The sequence below is a fragment of the Anomalospiza imberbis genome, chromosome 4 (genome assembly GCF_031753505.1).
Source record: "Anomalospiza imberbis isolate Cuckoo-Finch-1a 21T00152 chromosome 4, ASM3175350v1, whole genome shotgun sequence".
NCBI lineage: Eukaryota > Metazoa > Chordata > Aves > Passeriformes > Viduidae > Anomalospiza > Anomalospiza imberbis.
In genome coordinates, this window is record NC_089684.1 from 71,457,606 (window position 1) to 71,479,186 (window position 21,581).

The window sequence follows — 21,581 nt, forward strand, 5'->3', positions numbered from 1 at the left end:
GGGGAGCTGCAGCTCGGGGTGGGGTCAGGAGCTGCTGCTCTAGGGGTTCCCAGGGGTGGGAATTCCAAGGCCGTGGAAGGAAACATTGGAGCACGGAAGGGTTTGGTGACCACGGTTGTTTATTCACCAATAAAAACAAAGAGGTTTTTCCCAATTGTAGGAAAGGGGGGATTTGGGGGGATTTGGGGTCACAGGGCCGTGCCCTGCTCGGGAGCCTTGGCCTCGCGGGGGTAGAACTCGGCCAGGATGTTTTCGGGGATGCGCTTGAGGAGCTGCTTGGGGAAGATGCGCAGGAGCTGCCAGCCGATGTCCAGCGACTCGAAAATGCTCCGGTTCTCATAGGGACCTGCCGGCAGGACGGGGCGGAGGGTCTGGGGGTGCTGGAGAGGCTCTCCCAGATCCCAAGTCCCCGGTTTGGGGCCGGAGGCTTACCCTGGGAGATGAAGTGCTTCTCAAACTTGTGCAGGAACTCCAGGTAGAGGAGATCATCGGCGGACAGGGCCTCCTCGCCCACCACGGCCTTCATGGCCTGCACGTCCTTCCCGATAGCATAGCAGGCATACTGTGGGATCCAGGGATTCCACCGATGGGTCGGGATGGGCACGGACCCCACAGCCCAGCCGGGGCCACCAAGGGACACCTCCCACCAGCCCAGGTGGCTCAAAGATCCATCCCAACCTGGCCTTGGGCACTGCCAGGGATCCAGGGGCAGCCACAGCAAATCTGGGAATTCCAGCCCAGCCCCTCCCCACCCTCCCAGCCAGGAATTCCTTGCCAAGATCCCAGGCCAATCTCCCCTTTCCCAGTGGGAGCCATTCCCTGGGTCCTGTCCCTCTGTCCCTTGTCCCCAGTCCCTCTCCAGCTCTCCTGGAGCCCCTTCAGGGACTCTGAGGATTCCCTGGATTTTTCCCTTCTCCAGGGGAACATTCCCAGCTCTCCCAGCCTGGCTCCAGAGGGGCTCCAGAATCCTGGAATGGGACCTGAAATCCCATCCCATTCCACCCCCATCCATGTTTAGAGACACCTTCCCCTATCCCATATTGCTCCTGTCCAACCTGGCCTTGGACATTCCCAGGGATTTGGGGCAGCCCTAGCATTCCCGGGTGCTGTCACTTTCACTGGATTCTCCCCACATCCCAATAAAGGCAGCTGAAGATTTGGCATTTAGGACACCCCGTGGAGCTCAGTGGGATCCAATCCTGAATCATCCCAACATCAGAGCTTCCCTCTGGAATCCCAGGGCTCTGAATTCTCCCTGGAGCCTTCCCTTCCCCAGGAGAACATTCCCAGCTCTCCCAGTGCAGCTCCAGCCCTTGGAGCATCTCCAGAACCTCCTCTGAAATTGCTCCAGCAGCTCCACACCCTCCTGAATTTGGGATCCGGGATCTGGAGCAGCTCCATGGGTGGGGTCTCACCTAAGCCTCCCCAAACAGGGGGACAGGAGGGCCCTGAAGTGACAAACGCCCTCCCGAGTGTCCCCAAGCCCTCACCAGCTGGTTGGACACATCCCCGTGGTCCTTCCGGGTCATTCCCTCTCCGATGGCGGATTTCATCAGCCGGGACAGGGACGGCAGAACGTTGATGGGGGGGTAAATCTGTAGGGTGAGAGCGACCCCAATGTCCAGCCAGCCCTGGGGGACCCCACCCCTACCCCCGGCACTCCCATCCCGGTGCTCCCGGGTGGTTCCCAGCCCCGGTGGGTGCCAGATCCATCCCTGGATCCATCCCAGATCCAGCCCTGGAGATGGGAAGGGGTTTGGGAACGAACCTGGCGGTTGTGGAGCTGCCGGTCCACGTAGATCTGGCCCTCGGTGATGAAGCCCGTCAGGTCGGGGATGGGGTGGGTGATGTCTGGGGTGGGGGGACAAAGGGGTTGTGAGACCCCAAAGTGGGGCTGGCATCTCAGCTGCACACGGGACACCACTGTGTCACATCTGTGGGGTCACCGGGGCACTGCAGGCCCCAACGGGGTCAGTAGGGGGGATTTTGGTGTCGCCTCCCTGTCAGGAGCTGGGACCTCAAGTGGGAGGGATGGGGTGGTTGGGATGGCTCAGAGGGGTTTTGGGGTCACCTCCCTGTCCTGGAGCCAAGGACCCCAAACAGGAGGTGTTGTTGGGGACATGTGGAAGTCTCAGACCCTAAATCACCCCAGCAGCGTCACCACCCCAGGACCTCCCCAAAACCGGGCAAAACCGGAGCAATTTGGGATTTCCTGTCCCTGCGATTTCCCGGAGTGGGGAAATACCGATCTCCCACGGTATTCCCGTCCCCTCCCGGTGTTCCCGGCCCCGCCGTGGCCCACTGACCATCGTTGGGCATGGTGAGGATCGGGATCTGGGTGATGGAGCCGTTCCTGCCCTCCACGCGCCCGGCGCGCTCGTAGATGGTGGCCAGGTCCGTGTACATGTAGCCGGGGAAGCCGCGGCGACCCGGCACCTCCTCCCTGGCTGCTGACACCTGTGGGGTTGTGGGGGTCAGAGCACCCAAACACCCCAAAAACCATGGGAGGCATGAGAGACACGAGTGTCCTGAACAGCGCAGGCAACCCCAAAAATCCCAGGTGTGCTGGGTGCCCTAAACACCCCAAAAAGCTTGGGAACCCCAGGTGTGCTGGGAGTTCTGAGCACTCCAGGCACCCCAAAAACCCCAAGATGACTGGGAATCTCAGGTGTGCTGGTGTCCCAAACACCCCAGACACCCCAAACACCTCAAAAACCAGCTGTCCTTGTCACCCTGAGCCCCCCAAACCCCACAAGGACCCTGGGCTGTCCTTGTCACCCTAAGCACCCCAGGTACCCCAAGGACCCTGGGACACCCAGCTCTCCAAGTCACTCTGGGCACCCCAAACCTCCCAAGAACCCCAAACACCACCACTGTGCTTGTCACCCTGAGCACCCCAAACCCCACAAGGACCCTGGACTGTCCTTGTCACCCTGAGCACCCCAAACCCCACAAGGACCCTGGACTGTCCTTGTCACCCTGAGCACCCCAAACCCCACAAGGACCCTGGACTGTCCTTGTCACCCTGAGCACCCCAAACCCCACAAGGACCCTGGACTGTCCTTGTCACCCTGAGCACCCCAAACCCCACAAGGACCCTGGACTGTCCTTGTCACCCTGAGCACCCCAAACCCCACAAGGACCCTGGACTGTCCTTGTCACCCTGAGCACCCCAAACCCCACAAGAGCCCTCGGCTGTCCTTGTCACCTGGAGCACCCCAAAGACCCTGGGCTGTCCTTGTCACCCTGGGCCCCCCGAGCCCTGCGGCCACCCCGCGCTGACCTCGCGCAGGGCCTCGGCGTAGGAGCTCATGTCGGTCAGGATGACCAGCACGTGCTTCTCGCACTGGTACGCCAGGAACTCGGCCGTGGTCAGCGCCAGCCGCGGCGTGATGATCCTCTCGATCCTGTGGGACACCCCCAATTAGCACAATTAGGCTAATTAGCCCCTGCAGGGCGGGTTTGGGGTGCCAGGAGGGTGCGCAGAGGAGCCCAGCCAGGTGTGGAGTGGGGTCCCAGCAATGCAGGGGGAATCCCGGCGTTTTGGGGTCCCCACGCAGGGTGGGGCACTGGGGAACCCTAGGGGGAGTCAGGAGAGTCCCCCAAAGTGATCCGGGTGGGACTGGGGGGTCCTGGTGGGGAAGAGAGGGAGGGAGGAGAGGGAGGAAGGAGAGGGAGAGGGAGGAAAGGGAAAGGGGAAAGAGGGAACTGAAGAGAGGGAGAGGGAAAGGAAGGGGAGAGGGAGAAGGAAAATGGAGAAAAGGAGAGGGAAGCAAGAAGCAGGAGGAAAAGGAGGGAGAAAGGAAAGGAAAAGGAAAATGGAAGACAATGGAGAGAAAAGAAAGCAACAGAAGGAAAAAGGAGAAAGGAGGAGAAGGGAAAGAAGGAAAAGGAGAAGGGGAGAAGTAGAAAGGAAAAGAAGAAGGAAGGAAAAGAATAAGAAATGAAGGAGAAGGAGGAGGAGAGAGAAGGAAAAGGGAGAAGGAGAAAGAAGAAGGAGAAAAGAAAAGAAAAAGAAAATAAGAGAGGAGGGAGAAGGAGGAAAATGAGGAGGAAAAAAAAAGGAGGAGAAAAAAAAAGGAGGAGGAGGAAAAAGGAGGAGGAAAAGAAAAAAGAGGAGGAAAAGAAAAAAGAGGAGGAAAAGAAAAAAGAGGAGGAAAAGAAAAAAGAGGAGGAAAAGAAAAAAGAGGAGGAAAAGAAAAAAGAGGAGGAAAAGAAAAAAGAGGAGGAAAAGAAAAAAGAGGAGGAAAAGAAAAAAGAGGAGGAAAAGAAAAAAGAGGAGGAAAAGAAAAAAGAGGAGGAAAAGAAAAAAGAGAAGGAAAAGAAAAAAGAGGAGGAAAAGAAAAAAGAGGAGGAAAAGAAAAAAGAGGAGGAGGAGGGAGAAGGAAGAATGAGAGGACAAAAGAGAAGAGAAGAGGAGAAAGGAGAAGGAGGAGGGAGAAGGAAGAATGAAGAGACAAAAGAGGGAGAGAAGAGGAGAAAGGAGAAGGAGGAGGGAGAAGGAGAGGAAGAGGAGGAGGCGGCAGGGCTGTGCCTCACGTGGGGTCGTTGGCCAGGTTGAGGAAGAGGCACACGTTCTCCATGGAGCCGTTCTGCTCGAAGTCCGACTTGAAGAACCGCGCGGTCTCCATGTTCACCTGCGGCGGGCGGGACACATGGTCAGAGGACAGGGACACGGGGACACGGTGGTTCTGGGGTCACCTGGGATGTCCCAACATACCCCCGACTCACCCCCATGGCTGCGAAGACGATGGCAAAGTTGTCCTCGTGGAAATCCACCACATCCTTGGATTTCTTCACCAGCCCGGCCTGGCGGCAGATCTGCGCCGCGATCTGAGGGAGGGGACAGGGACGGGGGTGGCAGTGGGGACACCCCAGAGCGGCCATGGCCCCCCTGGGACCAGGACACGGCCCCACGGGTCAGGGGCCAGCGGGGTGTCCCCCCCTCGCTGTGTCCTGCCTTGCCCGTGGTCACTGCTGACTGCTCAGGGATGGTTTCCATCCCATCCCACGCCATGGATCCAAACCCAATCCCAATCCCATCCCATCCCATGGATCCCGTCCCAACCCAATCCCCTCCCACACCATGAACTCCATTCCGTCTCATCCCATCCCATCCCGTCCCTTCCCTTCCCATTGCATCCCAATCCCCATCCCAATCCCTATCCCATCCCCCTCTGGAATTTCCAGCCCCTCCTGCTCTGTCCCACACTTGTGGGGACATCAGAAGGACCTGGAGCCCCCCATTCCCTGGATTTAGGGACCCTAAACTTGCCCAGATTATCCCCCACACAGCGCACAGCGATTGCTGTGCAAGCAGGGAAACTGAGGCAGGAGCTGATGGCGGCTTCCCGACACCAGGAGCAGGGATCCAATCTCCCCAAATCCCTCCATCCTCCTCTTGCTGCAATCTCACCTCATTGTGGGGCAGCCCAGCGGCGGAGAAGATGGGAATTTTCTGGCCACGGGCAATACTGTTCATGACGTCGATGGGAGAGATCCCGGTCTGGATCATCTCCTCGGGATAGATGCGCCCATGAGGGTTGATGGGCTGGCCTGGAGCGGGAAAAGGAGGGATCATGGAATGGTTGGGGTTGGAAGGGGCCTTGAACCCATCCAGTCCCACCCAGGGACAATTCCCGCTATCCCAGGGTGCTCCAAGCCCTGTCCAGCCTGGCCTTGGACATTTCCAGAGATCCAAGGGTGGACGAGGATGCAGGGATCGCCCTGGTTGGTGGCAAAAATTGGGAAGGAAGTTCTGGAGATGAGCAGGAGCAGATCTGGGGTGGGAGAGGAACCATCCCAGTGCTTGGACACCCCCCTGGAGCACCCTGGTGGGGATGGAGGGATGGATGGACAGATGGATGAGGGAGGGATGGACAGATGGATGAAGGATGGATGGACAGATGGATGGATGTGTTGACACCAGAGGGCATGATGACACCCCCAATTCCAGGCCATCCTCAAGCCCCTTCTGCATTCCCGCAAAGCCAGAGCCGTCACCGTTGATGTCCAGGAAGTCCTCGGCCATCACCGGGGGGCCGCTGTCGATGGGTTTGGCGGAGCCATTGAACACCCGGCCTGTGGGGACAGAGGGATTGTCCTTTTCTGAGGCCACCAGCTGAGGGTGGCACCTGCCAGTCCCATGGTCTGGGGGCACAGTTCCCATCCTGATCCTGGGACACGCCTCCCACTCCCAGAGGGGACACAGGGACTGGGGGGCTGTGGGGCAGGAAGTGTCACCTGCGGGCTGGGTGACACCGCAGCTCCTGTGGCAGGAAGATGCCAGCACATGGGGACAAGACCCCCATGTCCCCTGCCACCTCCATTACCCTGTCTCCAAGTCCCCATGCCCACAGCCACCTCTGTCACCTCCCCCTTGGGGTCCTTGGTTCCCAGGCAGGGGGTGACACCAAGACCCCCATACAGGCACAGGGGACAGGACCTTGTCCCCATCACCCTTTCTGTGTCCCCATGCCCCCAGTCACCCCCATCACCCTGTCCCCGTGTCCCCATCACCCCATCCCCATGTCCCATCACCCTGTCCCTGTGTCCCCATCGCCCTGTCCCCATCATTCCCATGACCCCCATCACCCTGTCCCCGTGTCCCCATCACCCCATCCCCATGTCCCATCACCCTGTCCCTGTGTCATTATCACCCTGTCCCTGTGTCCCCATGTCCTCCATCACCCCATCCCCATGTCCCCATCACCCTGTCCCTGTGTTCCCATGTCCCCATCGCCCTATCACCCCCATCACTCTGTCCCTCTGTCCCTGTGTCCCCATGTCCCCAGCCACTCCCCTCTCGCAGTCCCCAGCTCAGTGGGGCGACACCAACCCCCCCCAAGCCGTCCCCAGGGAGGGGACACGGCCTCAGCGCTCCCTCTCAGCCTCATCGACCGCCTCGGAGCCGCGGTGGCATCGATCGCGACACTGCCACGCTTCCCTGACCTCGCCTCCCTGGCTGCCGTCCCCTCCCCGCCCCCCCCCCCCGCCCCCCACGGGACGCGGTGGCGGTGCGGGGACACGTCAGCGGTGTCACAGCGCATCAGGGTGATGGCAGCGCCGAGCGCCGAGCAGGAAAGGTCAGCGGCCACGGCAGCGGCGACTCCCGGGGGACACCGAGAGCGGGAGGGCGGCGGCACCGGGCGGGGGGCCACCCGCTGCCCTTTGCGGGATCGCGGCGGACACGCGGCCCCCGTGGGTCGGGGGGACAGCGCAGGGACACGGCCACCCCCCGGCCCGACCCCGAGTGACCCCGAGGGGGTTTGGGGGACATGAGGGGACGGGGGGCGGGGGGCACAGCTGGATCCCAGAGTGGTTTGTGGGGGAAGGGACTTTAAATCCCGTCGATGTCACCTCCCTGCCATGGGGACACCTTCCACTGTGCCAGGTGGCTTCAAGTGCTGTCCAGCCTGGCCTGGGACACCGCCAGGGGTGGGGTGACACTTAGAAGGACGGGGCGACACCGCCAGGGACGATGTGACGCTTCCCGGGATGGGGTGACACCACCAGGGATGGGGTGACACCGCCAGGGATGGGGGTGACACCGCCAGGGACGGGGGTGACACCTCACCTGGAATCCTTTCCCCGCCCAGCCCGCGCGTTTTCCCGGGATCACCGCGCACAGAGGACGTGGGGACGGGCTCGGCCCTGTCCCTGGTGACTGTCACAGCTCGGAGGTGACCCAGGGAAGTTCTCAGCCCCAGAGCTGAACCCCGAACCCCCAAACCCCCCAAATTTCGGTGCCAGCCGTGCCCGGGCTCACCCAGCATGTCCTCGGACACCGGCGTGCGCAGGATGTCCCCCGTGAACTCGCAGGTTGTTGCCTTGGCATCGATGCCCGATGTGCCCTCAAACACCTGTGGAGTGCCCGGCGACAGCAATTAACGAGGATTAATTAAGGCTTTAGGGAGCGTGACGTGACCCCCGCTCACCCCAAACCCCCCTGGGAGGGGACATAAAAGAGGGGACAAGGTTTGGGGTTAAAAACCTCTCTTGAGAGGCTTTGGGGGGATTTTTTTTGGGGTGGACCGTGAATGCCGCACCCGCGGGGAAAGCCTTTTGATCCGGATAATATTTGACATCATTTGCGTTAATTAACCCCCGGCTCGCCGCTTTAATTAGAGCCGGGTGGCCCCTGGGAGCAGGGGGATCTGGGGACGGTGACAGGTGACACTCGGAGCCCCCCAGGTGCGTGCGGGGGCTGCGGGTCACCCCCAACAACGCTGAGGCTGCAAAAATCCCCTTTTCTACCTTTTTTCCCCTCCCTTTTATCCCTCTCCCCCTCCTTTTTCCCCCCTGCCCGAGCCTGACTCCCTAATAGGATTAAAAGGGCATCCCCGAGGCACAGGTGGCATCAGAGCGGCGACTTTGGGGCAGCTGCGCCGCCCCCCCAAGCCCCCGCGGGGCGACCTGGGGGGGATCCGGGCTAATTAGGAGGGGTTTAGACCCCAAACAGCCCCGGGGCTCGCGGCTTTGGGGACACCCCGGCTGTCCCAGGGCTGGTGGCTTTTGGGGACACCCCGGCTGTCCCGGGGCTGGTGGCTTTGGGGACACCCCGGCTGTCCCGGGGCTGGTGGCTTTGGGGACACCCCGGCTGTCCCGGGGCTGGTGGCTTTGGGGACACCCCGGCTGTCCCGGGGCTGGTGGCTTTGGGGACACCCCGGCTGTCCCGGGGCTGGTGGCTTTGGGGACACCCCGGCTGTCCCAGGGCTGGTGGCTTTGGGGACACCCCGGCTGTCCCAGGGCTGGTGGCTTTTGGGGGGCAGCGGCAGCGCCGTCCTGGGATGAAGGGGGGTGTCACGGGAAGGGGACACGGCTTGTCCCAGGACACTGCCCATTCCAGGACACCCCAGACCACCCCAGGACACTCCTGGCCATCCCAGGACATCCCCGACCATCCCACGGCACTGCCACCTGTCCCGGGACATTTGTCCCGGGACACTGCCCATCACAGGACCCCACTACCTGTCCAAGAACACTGTCACCTGTCCCCGGACCCATCCCAGGACATCCCTGACCATCCCCGGCCACTGCCAGCCAGGACATTTGTCCCAGGACCCTCTCCATCACAGGGCACTGCCCGTCCCAGGACCCTCCTACCTGTCCAAGGACACTGTCACCTGTCCCAGGACCCATCCCAGGACACCCCTGGCCATCCCGGGACAGCAGCAGTCCCGCCTCTAACGAGCACAGCGACACGAGCCCGACAGCCACCACTGGAGGGGGACAGAGCCCCGGGACAGAGCTCTGGGGACAGGGACCCGGGGACAGGGACCCAGGACAGACCCAGGACAGAGCCCCGGGACAGGGACCCGGGACAGGGACCCGGGACAGGGACCCGGGCCGCGTAGCCCCCGCGTGTCCCCGTGTGGCGGTGTCGCCGTGTCCCCGCGCTCACCTGGACGATGGCCTTGGCGCCCATCACCTCCAGCACCTGCCCGCTGCGGGTGGTGCCGTTGGGCAGGGTGAAGTTCACGATCTCGGCGTACTGGGCGAACTGTGGGGACAGCGACACGGGCAAATGGGGTGGCGGTGTCCCCTCTGTCCCCTCAGCCCGCCCCTGTCCCCTCCCAGCCCCGCCTGCTCTGCTGGTGCTGCCTCAGTTTCCCCTGCTTTGGTCCTGAAGCCACCAAAGGCTGAGAGGGAAGGGGGGGACACTGGGCAGCAAAGGGGTGGCGGTGGAGGGTGGCGCTGCCTGTCCCTGTCGCTGTCCCTCCATCCTGGAGCTGGCCACGGGCTGTGGCACTGCTCCGTGACTCAGTTTCCCCGATGTCGAGGGGATTTTCCACTCCCGAGTAGGTGACAGCAAACGCTGTCACAGCCAGAGCCACCAGGCTGCCACCACCTCCAAGGCTGAGGCCACGGACACGAGTGGCACTCATGGGGACACCGCAGGGCACACGGAGGGGACACATCCTGCTCTGGGGACAATGGCTGATGTCGCTGCTGCCCAGCACGCTCGGGCCTCTCCTCCTCCTCCTCTTTTAATTGAGCTGATTAATTAATAAATGACAGGGCCACATGGAAACGCGACACCGGGTGACAAAACCCCTCCGGATGTCACCCAGGTGGCCCCAGCCCAGCCAGGAGAGCGGGGAGCTGGGTCGGGGGAGGGTGACAGCAAGGGGACGCGGGGGTTGTGGAGTGGCACCACCCAGAGCAGGGTCCCTGCGGGAGATGGGGCAGGGGACAAGGGACAGAGCTGGGAAAGGGGACAGGGGATGGGGGACAGGGGACAAGGGACAGAGCTGGGAAAGGGGACAGGGGATGGGGGACAGGGGACAAGGGACAGAGCTGGGAAAGGGGACAGGGAATGGGGGACAGGGGACAAGGGACAGAGCTGGGAAAGGGGACTGGGAATGGGGGACAGGGGACAAGGGACAGAGCTGGGAAAGGGGACAGGGGATGGGGGACAGGGGATGGGGGACAGAGCTTGGCCAGGGACACAGGGCACAAGGGACAGAGCAGGGCAGGGGGACAGGGGACAGAACTCAGGCAGGTGCACAGACACAGGGACAGGAGCCAGAGCTTGGCCAGGGACACAGGGGACAGGGGCTGAGCTCGGGCAGGGACACGGGACATGGTGGGCAGGGTGCCCGGACCGAGCGCACACATGTCCCACGGAATGTCCCCCGTGTCCCCAGTGTCGGCGCACGCGCCACCCGCGCGGGGACAAGGGGGCATGGGGACACGGGGACACGCCACCCGCGCGTGCAGGCGGGGACAGGGCTCTGCTGCCGAGCGCGTCCAGAGGAGGGAGCTCGGACCCCAGAGAGGAGGGGACAGCCCAGGGGACAGCCCAGGGGACAAGGGACAGGAGGGATGGCACAGGGAACGGGGACAGCCCAGGGGACAAGGGACAGGAGGGATGGCACAGGGACAGGGGACAGCCCAGGGGACAGAAGGGAGGGGACAGAGGACAGGTGACAGGGAACAAGGGACACACTCCCTCCATCGCACCCTCAGCACTGGGGTCCCCACACAACCCCAGGTGCCACCGCCAGGCTGTCCCCATGTCACCCCAAGGTCCTACCTTGACGTTGTCCAGCACCACCAGTGGCCCGTTGACACCGCACACGGTCCTGTAGGCTGCGGGAGGGGACACCGTCAGTCCCCAGAGCCACGGGGCCACCCGGGGGGTGCCACCCCCACATCCCGTCCCTTCCTGTGTCCCTGTCCTGGTGACACCCCAAGTGACCAGTGATGGCCCAGCTGGACACTGCGTCCTGCAGGAAATGTCACTCAGTGGTGGCTTCCTGCCACGGCACTCAGGGGTTGTGTCACCTTCTGGAGGTGTCCCCACGTGCCCGGCAGGGATGTCACCGCTGGGAGTGCCACCGGGGCCAGCAGGGAAGTGTCCCCTTGTCCCCTCCCGGTCACGCCTTGCCCGAGGATCCTGCCCGGCCCGGCGGGATGCGGGGACACTTCCCAAAGACCCCGCGGTGCTGGGGGGACCCTGGTGGCCCTGGGGACACAGCGGGGGTGACACTGGGGTGGGGAAAGGGGGGTGCTGAGGGTGTGACCTCGCGGGGACAACCCTGGGACAGGCGGTGACAAACGGGGATGAAGCTGGGTGGGAACACAGGGAGAAGCAGTGGATCCCGGGAATTCCGGGATTGGGATGGGATCCCGGGAATGATGGGACTGGGATCAGGTCCTGGGAATAATGGGATTGGGATGGGATCCTGGGAATGATGGGATTGGGATGGGATTTTGGGAATGATGGGACTGGGATCAGGTCCTGGGAATAATGGGATTGGGATGGGATCCTGGAAATGCCGGCATCGGGATGGGATCCTGGGAATGATGGGATTGGGATCGGATCCCGGGATTGGGATGGGATCCTGGGAATGATGGGATTGGGATCGGATCCCGGGATTGGGATGGGATCCTGGGAATGATGGGATTGGGATCGGATCCCGGGATTGGGATGGGATCCTGGGAATGATGGGATTGGGATCGGATCCCGGGAATGCCAGGACTGGGATGAGCTCCCGGGAGTGCTGGGCGGGATTGGGATCAGCTCCCGGGAACGCCAGGATTTGGATCAGCACCCGGGAGTGCTGGGTTTGGGATCAGCTCCCGGGAATGCCAGGATTCGGATCAGCTCCCGGGAGTGCCGGGACTGGGATCGGCCCCCGGCGGGCGCAGGTGTGGGGGAACTGATCCGGCTCTAAGCCGCGCCTTGATCATCCCAGGAAGTGTCAAAGCCCCGAACGCTGCCCCGGCCCCGCTGACCCCGCCGGGCCCTTTCAAGCCCTGCCCCCTCTCCTCACGCCGGGCTCTGGCATTCCCACCTGATCCTAATCGGATCGGAGAGGCCGGGCCAGCTGCAGGGCGTCCCGCGGGGATGGGGGTCCCTGGACGTCCCCGTGCTGATGGTGGCATTGTCCGCCAGCTGGGACAGCCCCGGGGAGTTCATTCCTAGGGATGGGTCCCGTTTCTCCCGCTGGTCACAGCCCAATCCCCGGACACCCCACAGGACACTCTGGGGACCCTCGGTGTCCCCTTCCCTCAGCCAGGGCAGTGCCAGCGATCCCGGACATTTCAGCAAAGGGGTCATGGAATTCCAGACTGGTTTGGGGTGGGAAGGACCTTAAAGCCCAGGAATTCCACCCCCCAGCCCCTTCTACTGTCCCAGCTGGATCCAACCCCAGTGTCCAACCTGGCCTTGGGCACTGCCAGGGATCCAGGGGCAGCCACAGCAAATCTGGGAATTCCAGCCCAGCCCCTGCCCACCCTCCCAGCCAGGAATTCCTTGCCAAGATCCCAGCCCAATCTCCCCTTTCCCAGTGGGAGCCATTCCCTGGGTCCTGTCCCTCTGTCCCTTGTCCCCAGTCCCTCTCCAACTCTCCTGGAGCCCCTTCAGGGACTCTGAGGATTCCCTGGATTTTTCCCTTCTCCAGGGGAACATTCCCAGCTCTCCCAGCCTGGCTCCAGCCCTGGGAACAGCTCTAGAATCTGCCCTGGATTTGCTCCAGCAGCTCCACACCCTCCTGAATTTGGGATCCAGGAGCTGGAGCAGCTCTGCAGGTGGGGTCTCACCTGAGCAGAGCACAGGAACAGAATTCCCACCTTTCCCAACACCACCTTCTCCCAGGCCTGTTCCCAATCCTTTCCCCTCCAGCCTGGATTTGTGCCCCATCCCAGCTTCTCCTGCCCTTGGCCTTGCTGAGCCCCACGAGGTTCTCCCAGCCTCACTCCAGGAGCTAATTAGCTAATTAGCCTTCTCAGCTGTTCCCCAATTAGGGCGGGTTCCTGCTGCTCGCCCATTCAGCCTCCGGAGGGGCTGGCACACCGGGAGCCCCCTCCCCGCCTTTTGTCCCCTTTATTCCCAAAGTGACCATCCGGCCTTTTATTCCCGTTCCCGCTCGCCCCCAAAGCTCTCCCGCTTCCCTTCCCTCGGCAGGAGATTCTGGGATTTTTTCTTCTCCCTCTCAGCAGCCCTGGAGCCACCCGTGTGGGACAGGGACGATGGGAGTGTCACTTGTCCCGGCATAGGGGTTTCAGTGCCGTCCCGGTGGCTGCCACCCCCTTGGGGACATTCCTGGCTGCCCTATGGCTCCACCAGGATGGCTCTTCCCACCAGGAATGTGGGAGCCTCGGGTAGAGCAGGTGCCACTGGGGGTGACATCGGATCATTGGCCAAGCTCTTGGGTCATATGGAAATCCATCCTTAATCCATCCATCCATCCATCCATCCATCTGTCCATCCATCCATCCATCCATCCATCTGTCCATCCATCCATCCGTCCATCCATCCATCCATCCATCCATCCATCCATCCATCCATCCATCATCCATCCATCATCCATCCATCCATCATCCATCCATCATCCATCCATCCATCATCCATCCATCCATGGGCAGGGGCCTCTGGACATCATGGAATCCTGGAATGGTTTGGGTTGGGAGGGACCTCAAATCCCACCCAGGGACCCCTTCCACCACCCAGGTTGCTCCAAGCCCCAGTGTCCAGCCTTGGACATTCCAGGGAACATCCCAGCCCCTCATCCATGCCCGGCTCTGGGATGTTCTGTCGTGACAGAGGGGGAAATCATGACAGCAACACCGAGGGACAGCCTGGAAAGGGATCGGTGTGGGGAGAGAGGAGGAGGAGGAGAAAAAGGAAAAGAAGGAAAAGAAGAACGAGGAGGAAGAGGAGAAGGTGGAGAGGAAGGGGGCGAAGAATATAAAGAAGAGGAAGAAGAAGAGGAGGAGGGGAAGACGAGGAGAAGAACAAGAAGAAGAGGAGGAGGAGAAGAAGAAGAAGGAGAAGGGCAAGATGAAGAAGAGGAGAAGAACATGAAAGAGGAGAAGAAGAAGTGGAGGAAGGGGAGAAAAAAAGAAGAAGAAGAAGAAGAGGGAGGAGGAAGAGGTGGAAGAGGTGAAGAAGAATGAGAAAGAGGAGAAGAAGAGGAAGAAGAAAGAGGAGGAAGAAGAGAAGGACGAGGAAGAAGAGGAGAAGAAGAAGAGGAGGAGGAGAAGAAGGAGAAGAAGCGAAGGAGGAAGAGGAGGAGAATAACAAGAAGAAGAGGAGGAAGGGGAAGAAGTGTAGGAGGAGGAAGAAGAGGACGAGGAGAAGAACAAGAAGAGGAGAAGGAAGAGAAAGAGAAGAAGAGGAAGAGGAAGAGGAGGAGGAGGAAAAGGACAAAGAGAAGAACAAGAGGAGAAAGAAGAGAAGAAGAACAAGGAGGAGGAAGAGGAGGAGGAGGGCCGAGAAGCGCAGGGGGAGCACCGGAAAGCCCCAGCAGCGATAATGAAGCCGCAGCCGCGGCAGCGGCGGGCTGGGTGGGCTGCGGCCGGGGGGCGGGGGAGGTCGGCGGGAGAGGGGCCGAGGGAAAAGCAAAGTCTTTCAACGTGGCCTTTGCACACCCCCAGCCCCAAATTCACAGCTGCTGTCACATGCGATCTCCGTCAGCGCTGACACTCACGCACTGCTGACCAGCGCGGCCGCCGCGCGGGGGGGACCGCGGCCCCCGGTGACAAAGGGGACCCGACCCGGCTCCACCCGCCGCTAATTGCTCCCGCTCGCCCGCCCTGCCCTCCGCAGCCCCCGCGGCCCCTCCCAGACCCCCGGCACGTAGGGCTCGGCTGCAAAGTGCGCCGGGGGCTCGCTGCCACCTACGAGGGGGTCTTGGGGTCGGAGAATGGTTGGGGTGGGAAGGGAGCTTGAGGGTCGTCCTGTTCTACTAGCTCAGGTGGGTCCAAGTTCATCCAACCTGGCCTTGGACGCTTCTTCCAGGGACCCAGGGGCATCCACAGCAAATCTGGGAATTCCAGCCCAGCCCCTCCTCACCCTCACAGGGAGGAATTCCTTCCCAAAATCCCACCCAAAACTCCCCTTTTCCAGTGGGAAGTCATTCCCCTTTTTTGTCGCCTCATCCTCTGGGCCGGGTGTGCAGCGAGTGATGCTCAACCCCCGCCCCAAATTCCAGAGCTGGGAAGGGATGGGGACACAGCTGGAGCAGAGGTGGGAAGCAGGAGGGACAAACAGCCCCCAGGTCCCCCAAATCCTCCGTCCCAGAGCAAAGCTGTGGAGGCAGGGCTGCCCCAGCAGGTCCAGAGCTGATCCTGAGCCACCCTGGGGCACAGGGAGCGTCCCCGGTGTCCCCCAGGGCAGAGAGGGGGGACCCCACCCCTGGCACCCCTCGGCAGGGGCAGGGAGGGGCAGAGGGTGCTGGGCACAAGGCTCTGGGTGGGGCTGGATGCATCCCCCATCCCTGGAAGTGTCCCAAGGGACAGGGACAGCACTTGGAGCAACCTGGGACAGTGGGAGGGGTCCCTGTCCACGGCAGGGGTGACACTGGGTGGGATTTAACCTCCCTCCCAACCCCAAATCCGGGATTTTAAGGATCCCAGGAATGCCCAGTTTCCAAAATCCACACCACAAATCCACCCCCCACTCTCCTCCTCCTCCTCCTCCTCCAACTCCAACTCCTCCTCCAAATCCCTCTCACCCCCGAGCCCACCCTGGGACTTTTCCGACAATCCCTAAGTGACCGCTTCCCCCCCTGCCGGCCCCGGTCGCCTCCTCAACCTGCCCATTGTGCCATGTGTCACTTTGTGCCGCGCTGTCAACCCCGCGGGGCTGGCCCGGGGCTGGCAGGGGCCGTGAAAAGCCCGGCGGGGGGTCACACTCTATGCCACTAATTAGGGCCCGGCGGCCGCGGGTTCCCAGACACACCTGCACGGTCATGTGGGGGCAGCCGGAGAAAAGGCGGCCCCAGCCAAGCGTGAAGGCAGGGAGGGAAAAAAAAGAATAAAAAAAAAAAAAAAGAAGAGGAAAATTCAATCGTCGGGCTCGCTGTGGGTTTTGGGGTTTTGCTGGCGGAAAAAAACAGGGATGGAGGAGAGGGGAGGGATCCTAAAGGATGTGGGTTCAAGGATGGGAGGGTGTTGTGGGGCAGAGGGATGTGGGGCAGTGGGGTCACAGCCCCCCCGGGAAGGGTGGCCAAGGGTTGGGAGTGTCCCTGGATGCTCCTCTGCTGCTGCCCATGTCCCAGATGGCACCAGGAACAGATCCCAAAGGCACCGTCCTGTGCCTGGAGCAGGAGAGATGTCAGGGATGATGGGGACAGCTGGGACGTGGCAGTGACCCACCAAAATCACTGCTGGGCTGGGGCTGCGTGGCACAAATTAGGTGTGCTGCCTCCTGCTCCATCCATCCATCCATTCATCCATCCATCCATCATCCATCATCCATCCGTCCCTCATCCATCCATCCCTCATCCATCCATCCATCCGTCCCTCATCCATCCATCCCTCATCCATCCATCCATCCATCCATCCATCCATCCATCCATCATCCATCCATCATCCATCCATCCAACCATGCATCCATCCATCCATCCATCCATCCATCATCCATCCATTCATCATCCATCCATCCCTCATCCATTCATCCATTCATCCATCCATCATCCATCCATCCATCCATCCATCCATCCATCCATCATCCATCCATCCATCCATCCATCATCCATCCATCCATCATCCATCCATCATCCATCCATCATCCATCCATCCATCCATCCATCCATCCATTCATCATCCATCCATCCCTCATCCATTCATCCATCCATCATCCATCCATCATCCATCCATCCATCATCCATCATCCATCCATCCATCATCCATCCATCCATCCATCCATTCATCCATCCATCCATCATCCATCCATCCATGCATCCATCCATCATCCATCCATCATCCATCCATCCATCATCCATCATCCATCCATCCATCATCCATCCATCCATCCATCATCCATCCATCCATCCATCCATCCATCCATCCATCCATCCATCATCCATCCCTGCCCATCCCACAGCCCTGCTTGACCTCCCCAGTTCTCCCAGTTCCAGGCACTGGGCAGTGGCTGGGGACAGTGACACCACTCCTGTGCCCAGTGCCACACTGGCATCCCAGACTGGGACCCCAAACTGGGACCCCGAGATGGAACTCCAAAGTGGGACCCTAAACTGGGACCCAAACTGGGACCCCAAATGGGACCCGAACTGGGACCCTAAACAGGGACCCCAAACTGGGACCCCACAGTGTGAACCTAAACTGGAGCCCTAAACTGGACCCAAACTGGGACCCCAAACTGTGGGAACACCTGCTGCCCCTCCCCCATATTCAGGGGATGTCCCCACCCCTCCGAATGTCACCGCCAGGTCCCCCCCCCCAGCTGTGCCACCCCCCTCTGTCCTTCCTGCCACCTTCGCTGTCTCCTCCCAGAACATTTTGGGACCCGCCTGTCCCCGCCTCCAGCTGCCCACCTGGCTGACAGGGACACACCGGGGACAGCGCTTTGTCCCCGCCTGGGTGGCGGTGCCGGGCTGGACACAGCGGGGGGACAAACGCGTCCCTCGAGGGGACAAAGGCGACCAGCGGGAAGAAATGGGGGCGGCTTTTCCTGGCAAAGGGACACGCGGGTGACACCCGAGCCAAGGGCTGGCGCTCCGCCAGGTGACCCGGGCAGGAGTCACCCGCGGGTGGCCGCTGTTGACAGCAAACACGGCGGGTGGCCGGGCAGGGCCAGCTCGGCTCGGGAGGGACCGGAGCCACCCGGTTGGGGACGCGGGGAGGTGACATCCCAACCAGGTGGCTTCCGAGCTGCCCGGCCCCGGCAGCGAAGGCACAAAGGTCACAACGGACGCCCTTGGTGACAGCGGGGGCTTGGGGACAAAGTGACAGGGGATCGTCTAGCCTCGTGTGGCGCTGGCACGGTGCCAGGTGTCCCGATGTCGCCGTGGGATGGGGACACAGCGGGAAGGGTGCCCCGGCACCTCTGGGGTGTCACCACGGCTCCCCACAGGTGTCCCCAGCGTGGGGACACCTTCCCCGGTCGTCGTGGGTGCGGTGCCCAGGAGGGGACACCCCCGCAGAACTACACTGTCCCCCTGTCCCCCCGAGAGACACACGTGCCCCTGTGCCACTCTGCCTGTCACAGTGCCACCCAGCTGTCCCCTCCTGAGGCAGTGTCACCCGCCCGTCCATCCCTGCCATCCCTGCCTGTCCCAGTGCCACCCACCCGTCCCCGTCACCCCTGCCTGTCCCAGTGCCACCCACCTGTCCCTGTTCCTGCTCCAATGCCACCCACGCACTCCTGCCCCGTGTCACCCCCTCGTCCCTGCCACCACTGCTCGGGGACAGAGGGATGTCCCTCCCCTCCCCGGGGCTCCCCCCTCGGTGTCCCCTCGGTGTCCCCGTGTCCCCCACTCACTCAGCCGGGGGTTGCTGTGGAAGTCGCGGGTCACGGCCAGCCCGTGCTCGCGGGCGGCCGCCAGCTCTGTCGCCGCTGCTGTCACCTTGGTGGCGGCCATGGCCCTGTCGCTGTCCCTGTCCTTGTCCCCGTCGCGGTCCCGGTCCCGCCGGGCAGGACACGGCAGCGCCCCGGGTTTTGTAGCCCCGGCCCGGCCCCCGCCGGTCCCGCCCGCGACACCGGCAGCAAAGGTGACACCGGCAGCAAAGGTGACACCGGAGACACAGGTGGCACCGGCGACACAGGTGACACCGGAGACAGAGGTGGCACCGTGTTGGCTGTAAACAGCGGGAGGGAGCGGCCGGAGGAGAGATCGCGGGAGCCGGGATGGGGGCAGGGAATGGGAGTGGGAATGGGAACGGGAATGGGAACGGGTTTGGGAATGGGAGTGGAAATGGGAGAGGGATGGGGAATGGGAATGAGAACGGGAACGGGAATGGGAACGGGAACAAGAACGGGAATGGGAACAGGAATGGGAGTGGGAATGGGAACGGGAACGGGAATGGGAATGGTAGTGGGGATGGAAATGGGAATGGGAGTGGGAATGGGAAAGGGAACGGGAACGGGAACGGGAACGGAGATGGGTACAGGAACGGGAATGGGAACAGGAATGGGAGTGGGATTGGGAGAGGTATGGGGAATGGGATAAGGGATAGGGATAAGGGGTATGAGCTAGGGAATGGAATAGAGATAAAGGATAGGGATGGGAATAGGGATAGGGATAGGGATAGGGATAGGGATAGGGATAAAGAATAGGGGGATGAATAAGGATAAGGGGTAGGGATAAGAAATGAGGACAGGGATAAGGGATGGGGTAGGGAATAGAGATAATGGATAAGAATAAGGATAAAGGATAGGGATAAGGATAGGGATAGGGAAAGGGACGGGGATAGGGATAGGGGGATGAATAGGGATGAGGGAATGCGAATAGGGATAAAGGACTGGAATAATGGCTATTAGATAAGGAAAGAGATAGAGACAAGGGATAGGGATAGGGAGGAGAGGGAGGGGGAGAGAGGTGGGGATAAGGGATACAGATGGGGATAAGGAGAAAGATAGGGAATGAGATAGGGAATGAGATAGGGAATGGGAGAGAGATAAGGGGAGGGATAAGGAATAAGAACAGGGATAAGGGATTAGGATAGGGATAGAGATTGGGATAAGGGATTGGAATAGGGATAAGGGATAAGGGATAGGGATTGGGATAGGGTGAGGGATAGGGATAGGGATAGGGATAAGGGAATGGGATAGGGAAAGGGACTGGGATAAGGGATAGGGATGTAGATATGGGATATGGATATGGATATGGATATGGATATGGATAAAGGATAAGATAATGGAATGGGATAGAGAAAGGGACTGGGATAAGGGATAGGGAATGGGATAGGAATGGTGTTAGGGATAAAGGATTGGGATAGGGATAAGGGACAGGGAAAAGGGATTGGGATAGGGATAAGGATAAGGGATTTGGGATAAGTGATGGGATAGGGATGCGGGTAAGGAATAGGAATAGGGATATTGGGTAGGGGTATCGATAGCGGGATAGTGACAGGGCATAGGGATAAGGGATAGGGAGAGGAACAGGGATATTCCTGCTCTTTAGCAGGGATAAGGGATATGAGATAGAGAATGAGATGAAGGATAAAGGCTGAGGAGAGGGAAAAGAAGAGGGAGAGGGATGGGGTTAAGGGATAGAAATGGGGATAGGGATAGGGATTAGGGGTTGGGATAGGGATGAGGAATAAGAATAGGGATAAAGGGTTGGGATAGGGATAAGGGGTTGGGATAGGGATAAGGAATAAGAATAGGGATGAGGGATAGCGATAGGGGATGGGGATAGCGATAGGGATAAAGGATAAGGAAAAATGAGTCAGGTTAAGGGATTGGGATAAGGAATAAGGATAGGGAAAAGGGGCTGCACGGCTCCTCGGGGGCTCTGAGGCAATGGTGGCCTCGGGAATGTCACCCTGTGTTGTCACCCATGGGGCCAGTGACACCCGGAGCGGGGGGCGGGGGGGACCCACAGGCGATGGAGGAGGAGGAGGAGGCGGAAGGAGGCAGGACGTGACTTTTATTAACATTAGAAACCATAAAAAACAACCATTTTCCCTTAAAATTTGACATCCAGGTGTTGGATTTCCAGTCATCCCAGTCTGGAGGAGTCCCTGGCACCGAGTGGGACAAACTGGGCTGTCCCCAAGCTGTCCTCGACCCCCGCGACAGCTTCGCTTTGGAGAAAGGGGCTTTGGAAAAGCTTTGGATGGGATTTGGGATTTTTGGGGTCAAACGGGCAAAAGGAGCAGCGCCGGGATTCCCGCGGATCTTTCAGGATCACAGGAGCAGGCAGGAAAACCCCAAGGATATTCCCAAACTCACATTCCCAAATCCAGCCCGGGCTTTTTTTTGCCCGAAATGTCCCCAAATCCCCTCCGGCCGCGGAGGTTGAGGGGTCTGGGGAATCTCCACCGGATTCCTCCCGGTGAGCTCGGGAATTTTCCAGCTTGGAAAATCCCTAAATCCCCGCTAGAATGGGGCTGGGAAGAGGGAAAAGCAAAACCCAAGCGAGGCCCGGGTGGGGTTGGGGACAGAATTCCGGAGGTGGGGACACGGCCACTTCCCCGTCCTGGCACCACCTGGGTCGGGAAGAGGCGGGATCAACATAAATTAAAGGGTCGGGGGAAGAGCGGAGGAAAAACCCCAAATATCGTTGGAGAAATTCCAGGCGAATTGTGCCGGCTGGGGGGGGACAGGCAGGATTGTCACTTGTCACCTGTCCCTGCCTCAGTTTCCCCGCCCGAGCCGTCCC

At 60.7% G+C, this 21,581-nt stretch overlaps 1 protein-coding gene across 1 annotated transcript; it reads right to left on the minus strand.

The window, feature by feature from the left end:
• Positions 1 to 142: 142 nt before the first annotated feature.
• ATP6V1B1 (ATPase H+ transporting V1 subunit B1) lies at positions 143 to 18,991 on the minus strand. Its single transcript, XM_068189150.1, has 14 exons — positions 18,737 to 18,991; positions 11,039 to 11,094; positions 9,404 to 9,502; positions 7,769 to 7,862; positions 6,004 to 6,081; positions 5,417 to 5,556; positions 4,732 to 4,833; positions 4,540 to 4,637; positions 3,284 to 3,407; positions 2,307 to 2,457; positions 1,769 to 1,851; positions 1,491 to 1,595; positions 433 to 562; positions 143 to 346 (listed from the first exon to the last, which is right to left on the minus strand). The coding sequence occupies exons 1-14, from the start codon at positions 18,834 to 18,836 to the stop codon at positions 189 to 191; spliced, it is 1,518 nt and encodes a 505-aa protein (XP_068045251.1). The 5' UTR covers positions 18,837 to 18,991; the 3' UTR covers positions 143 to 188.
• Positions 18,992 to 21,581: the final 2,590 nt, after the last annotated feature.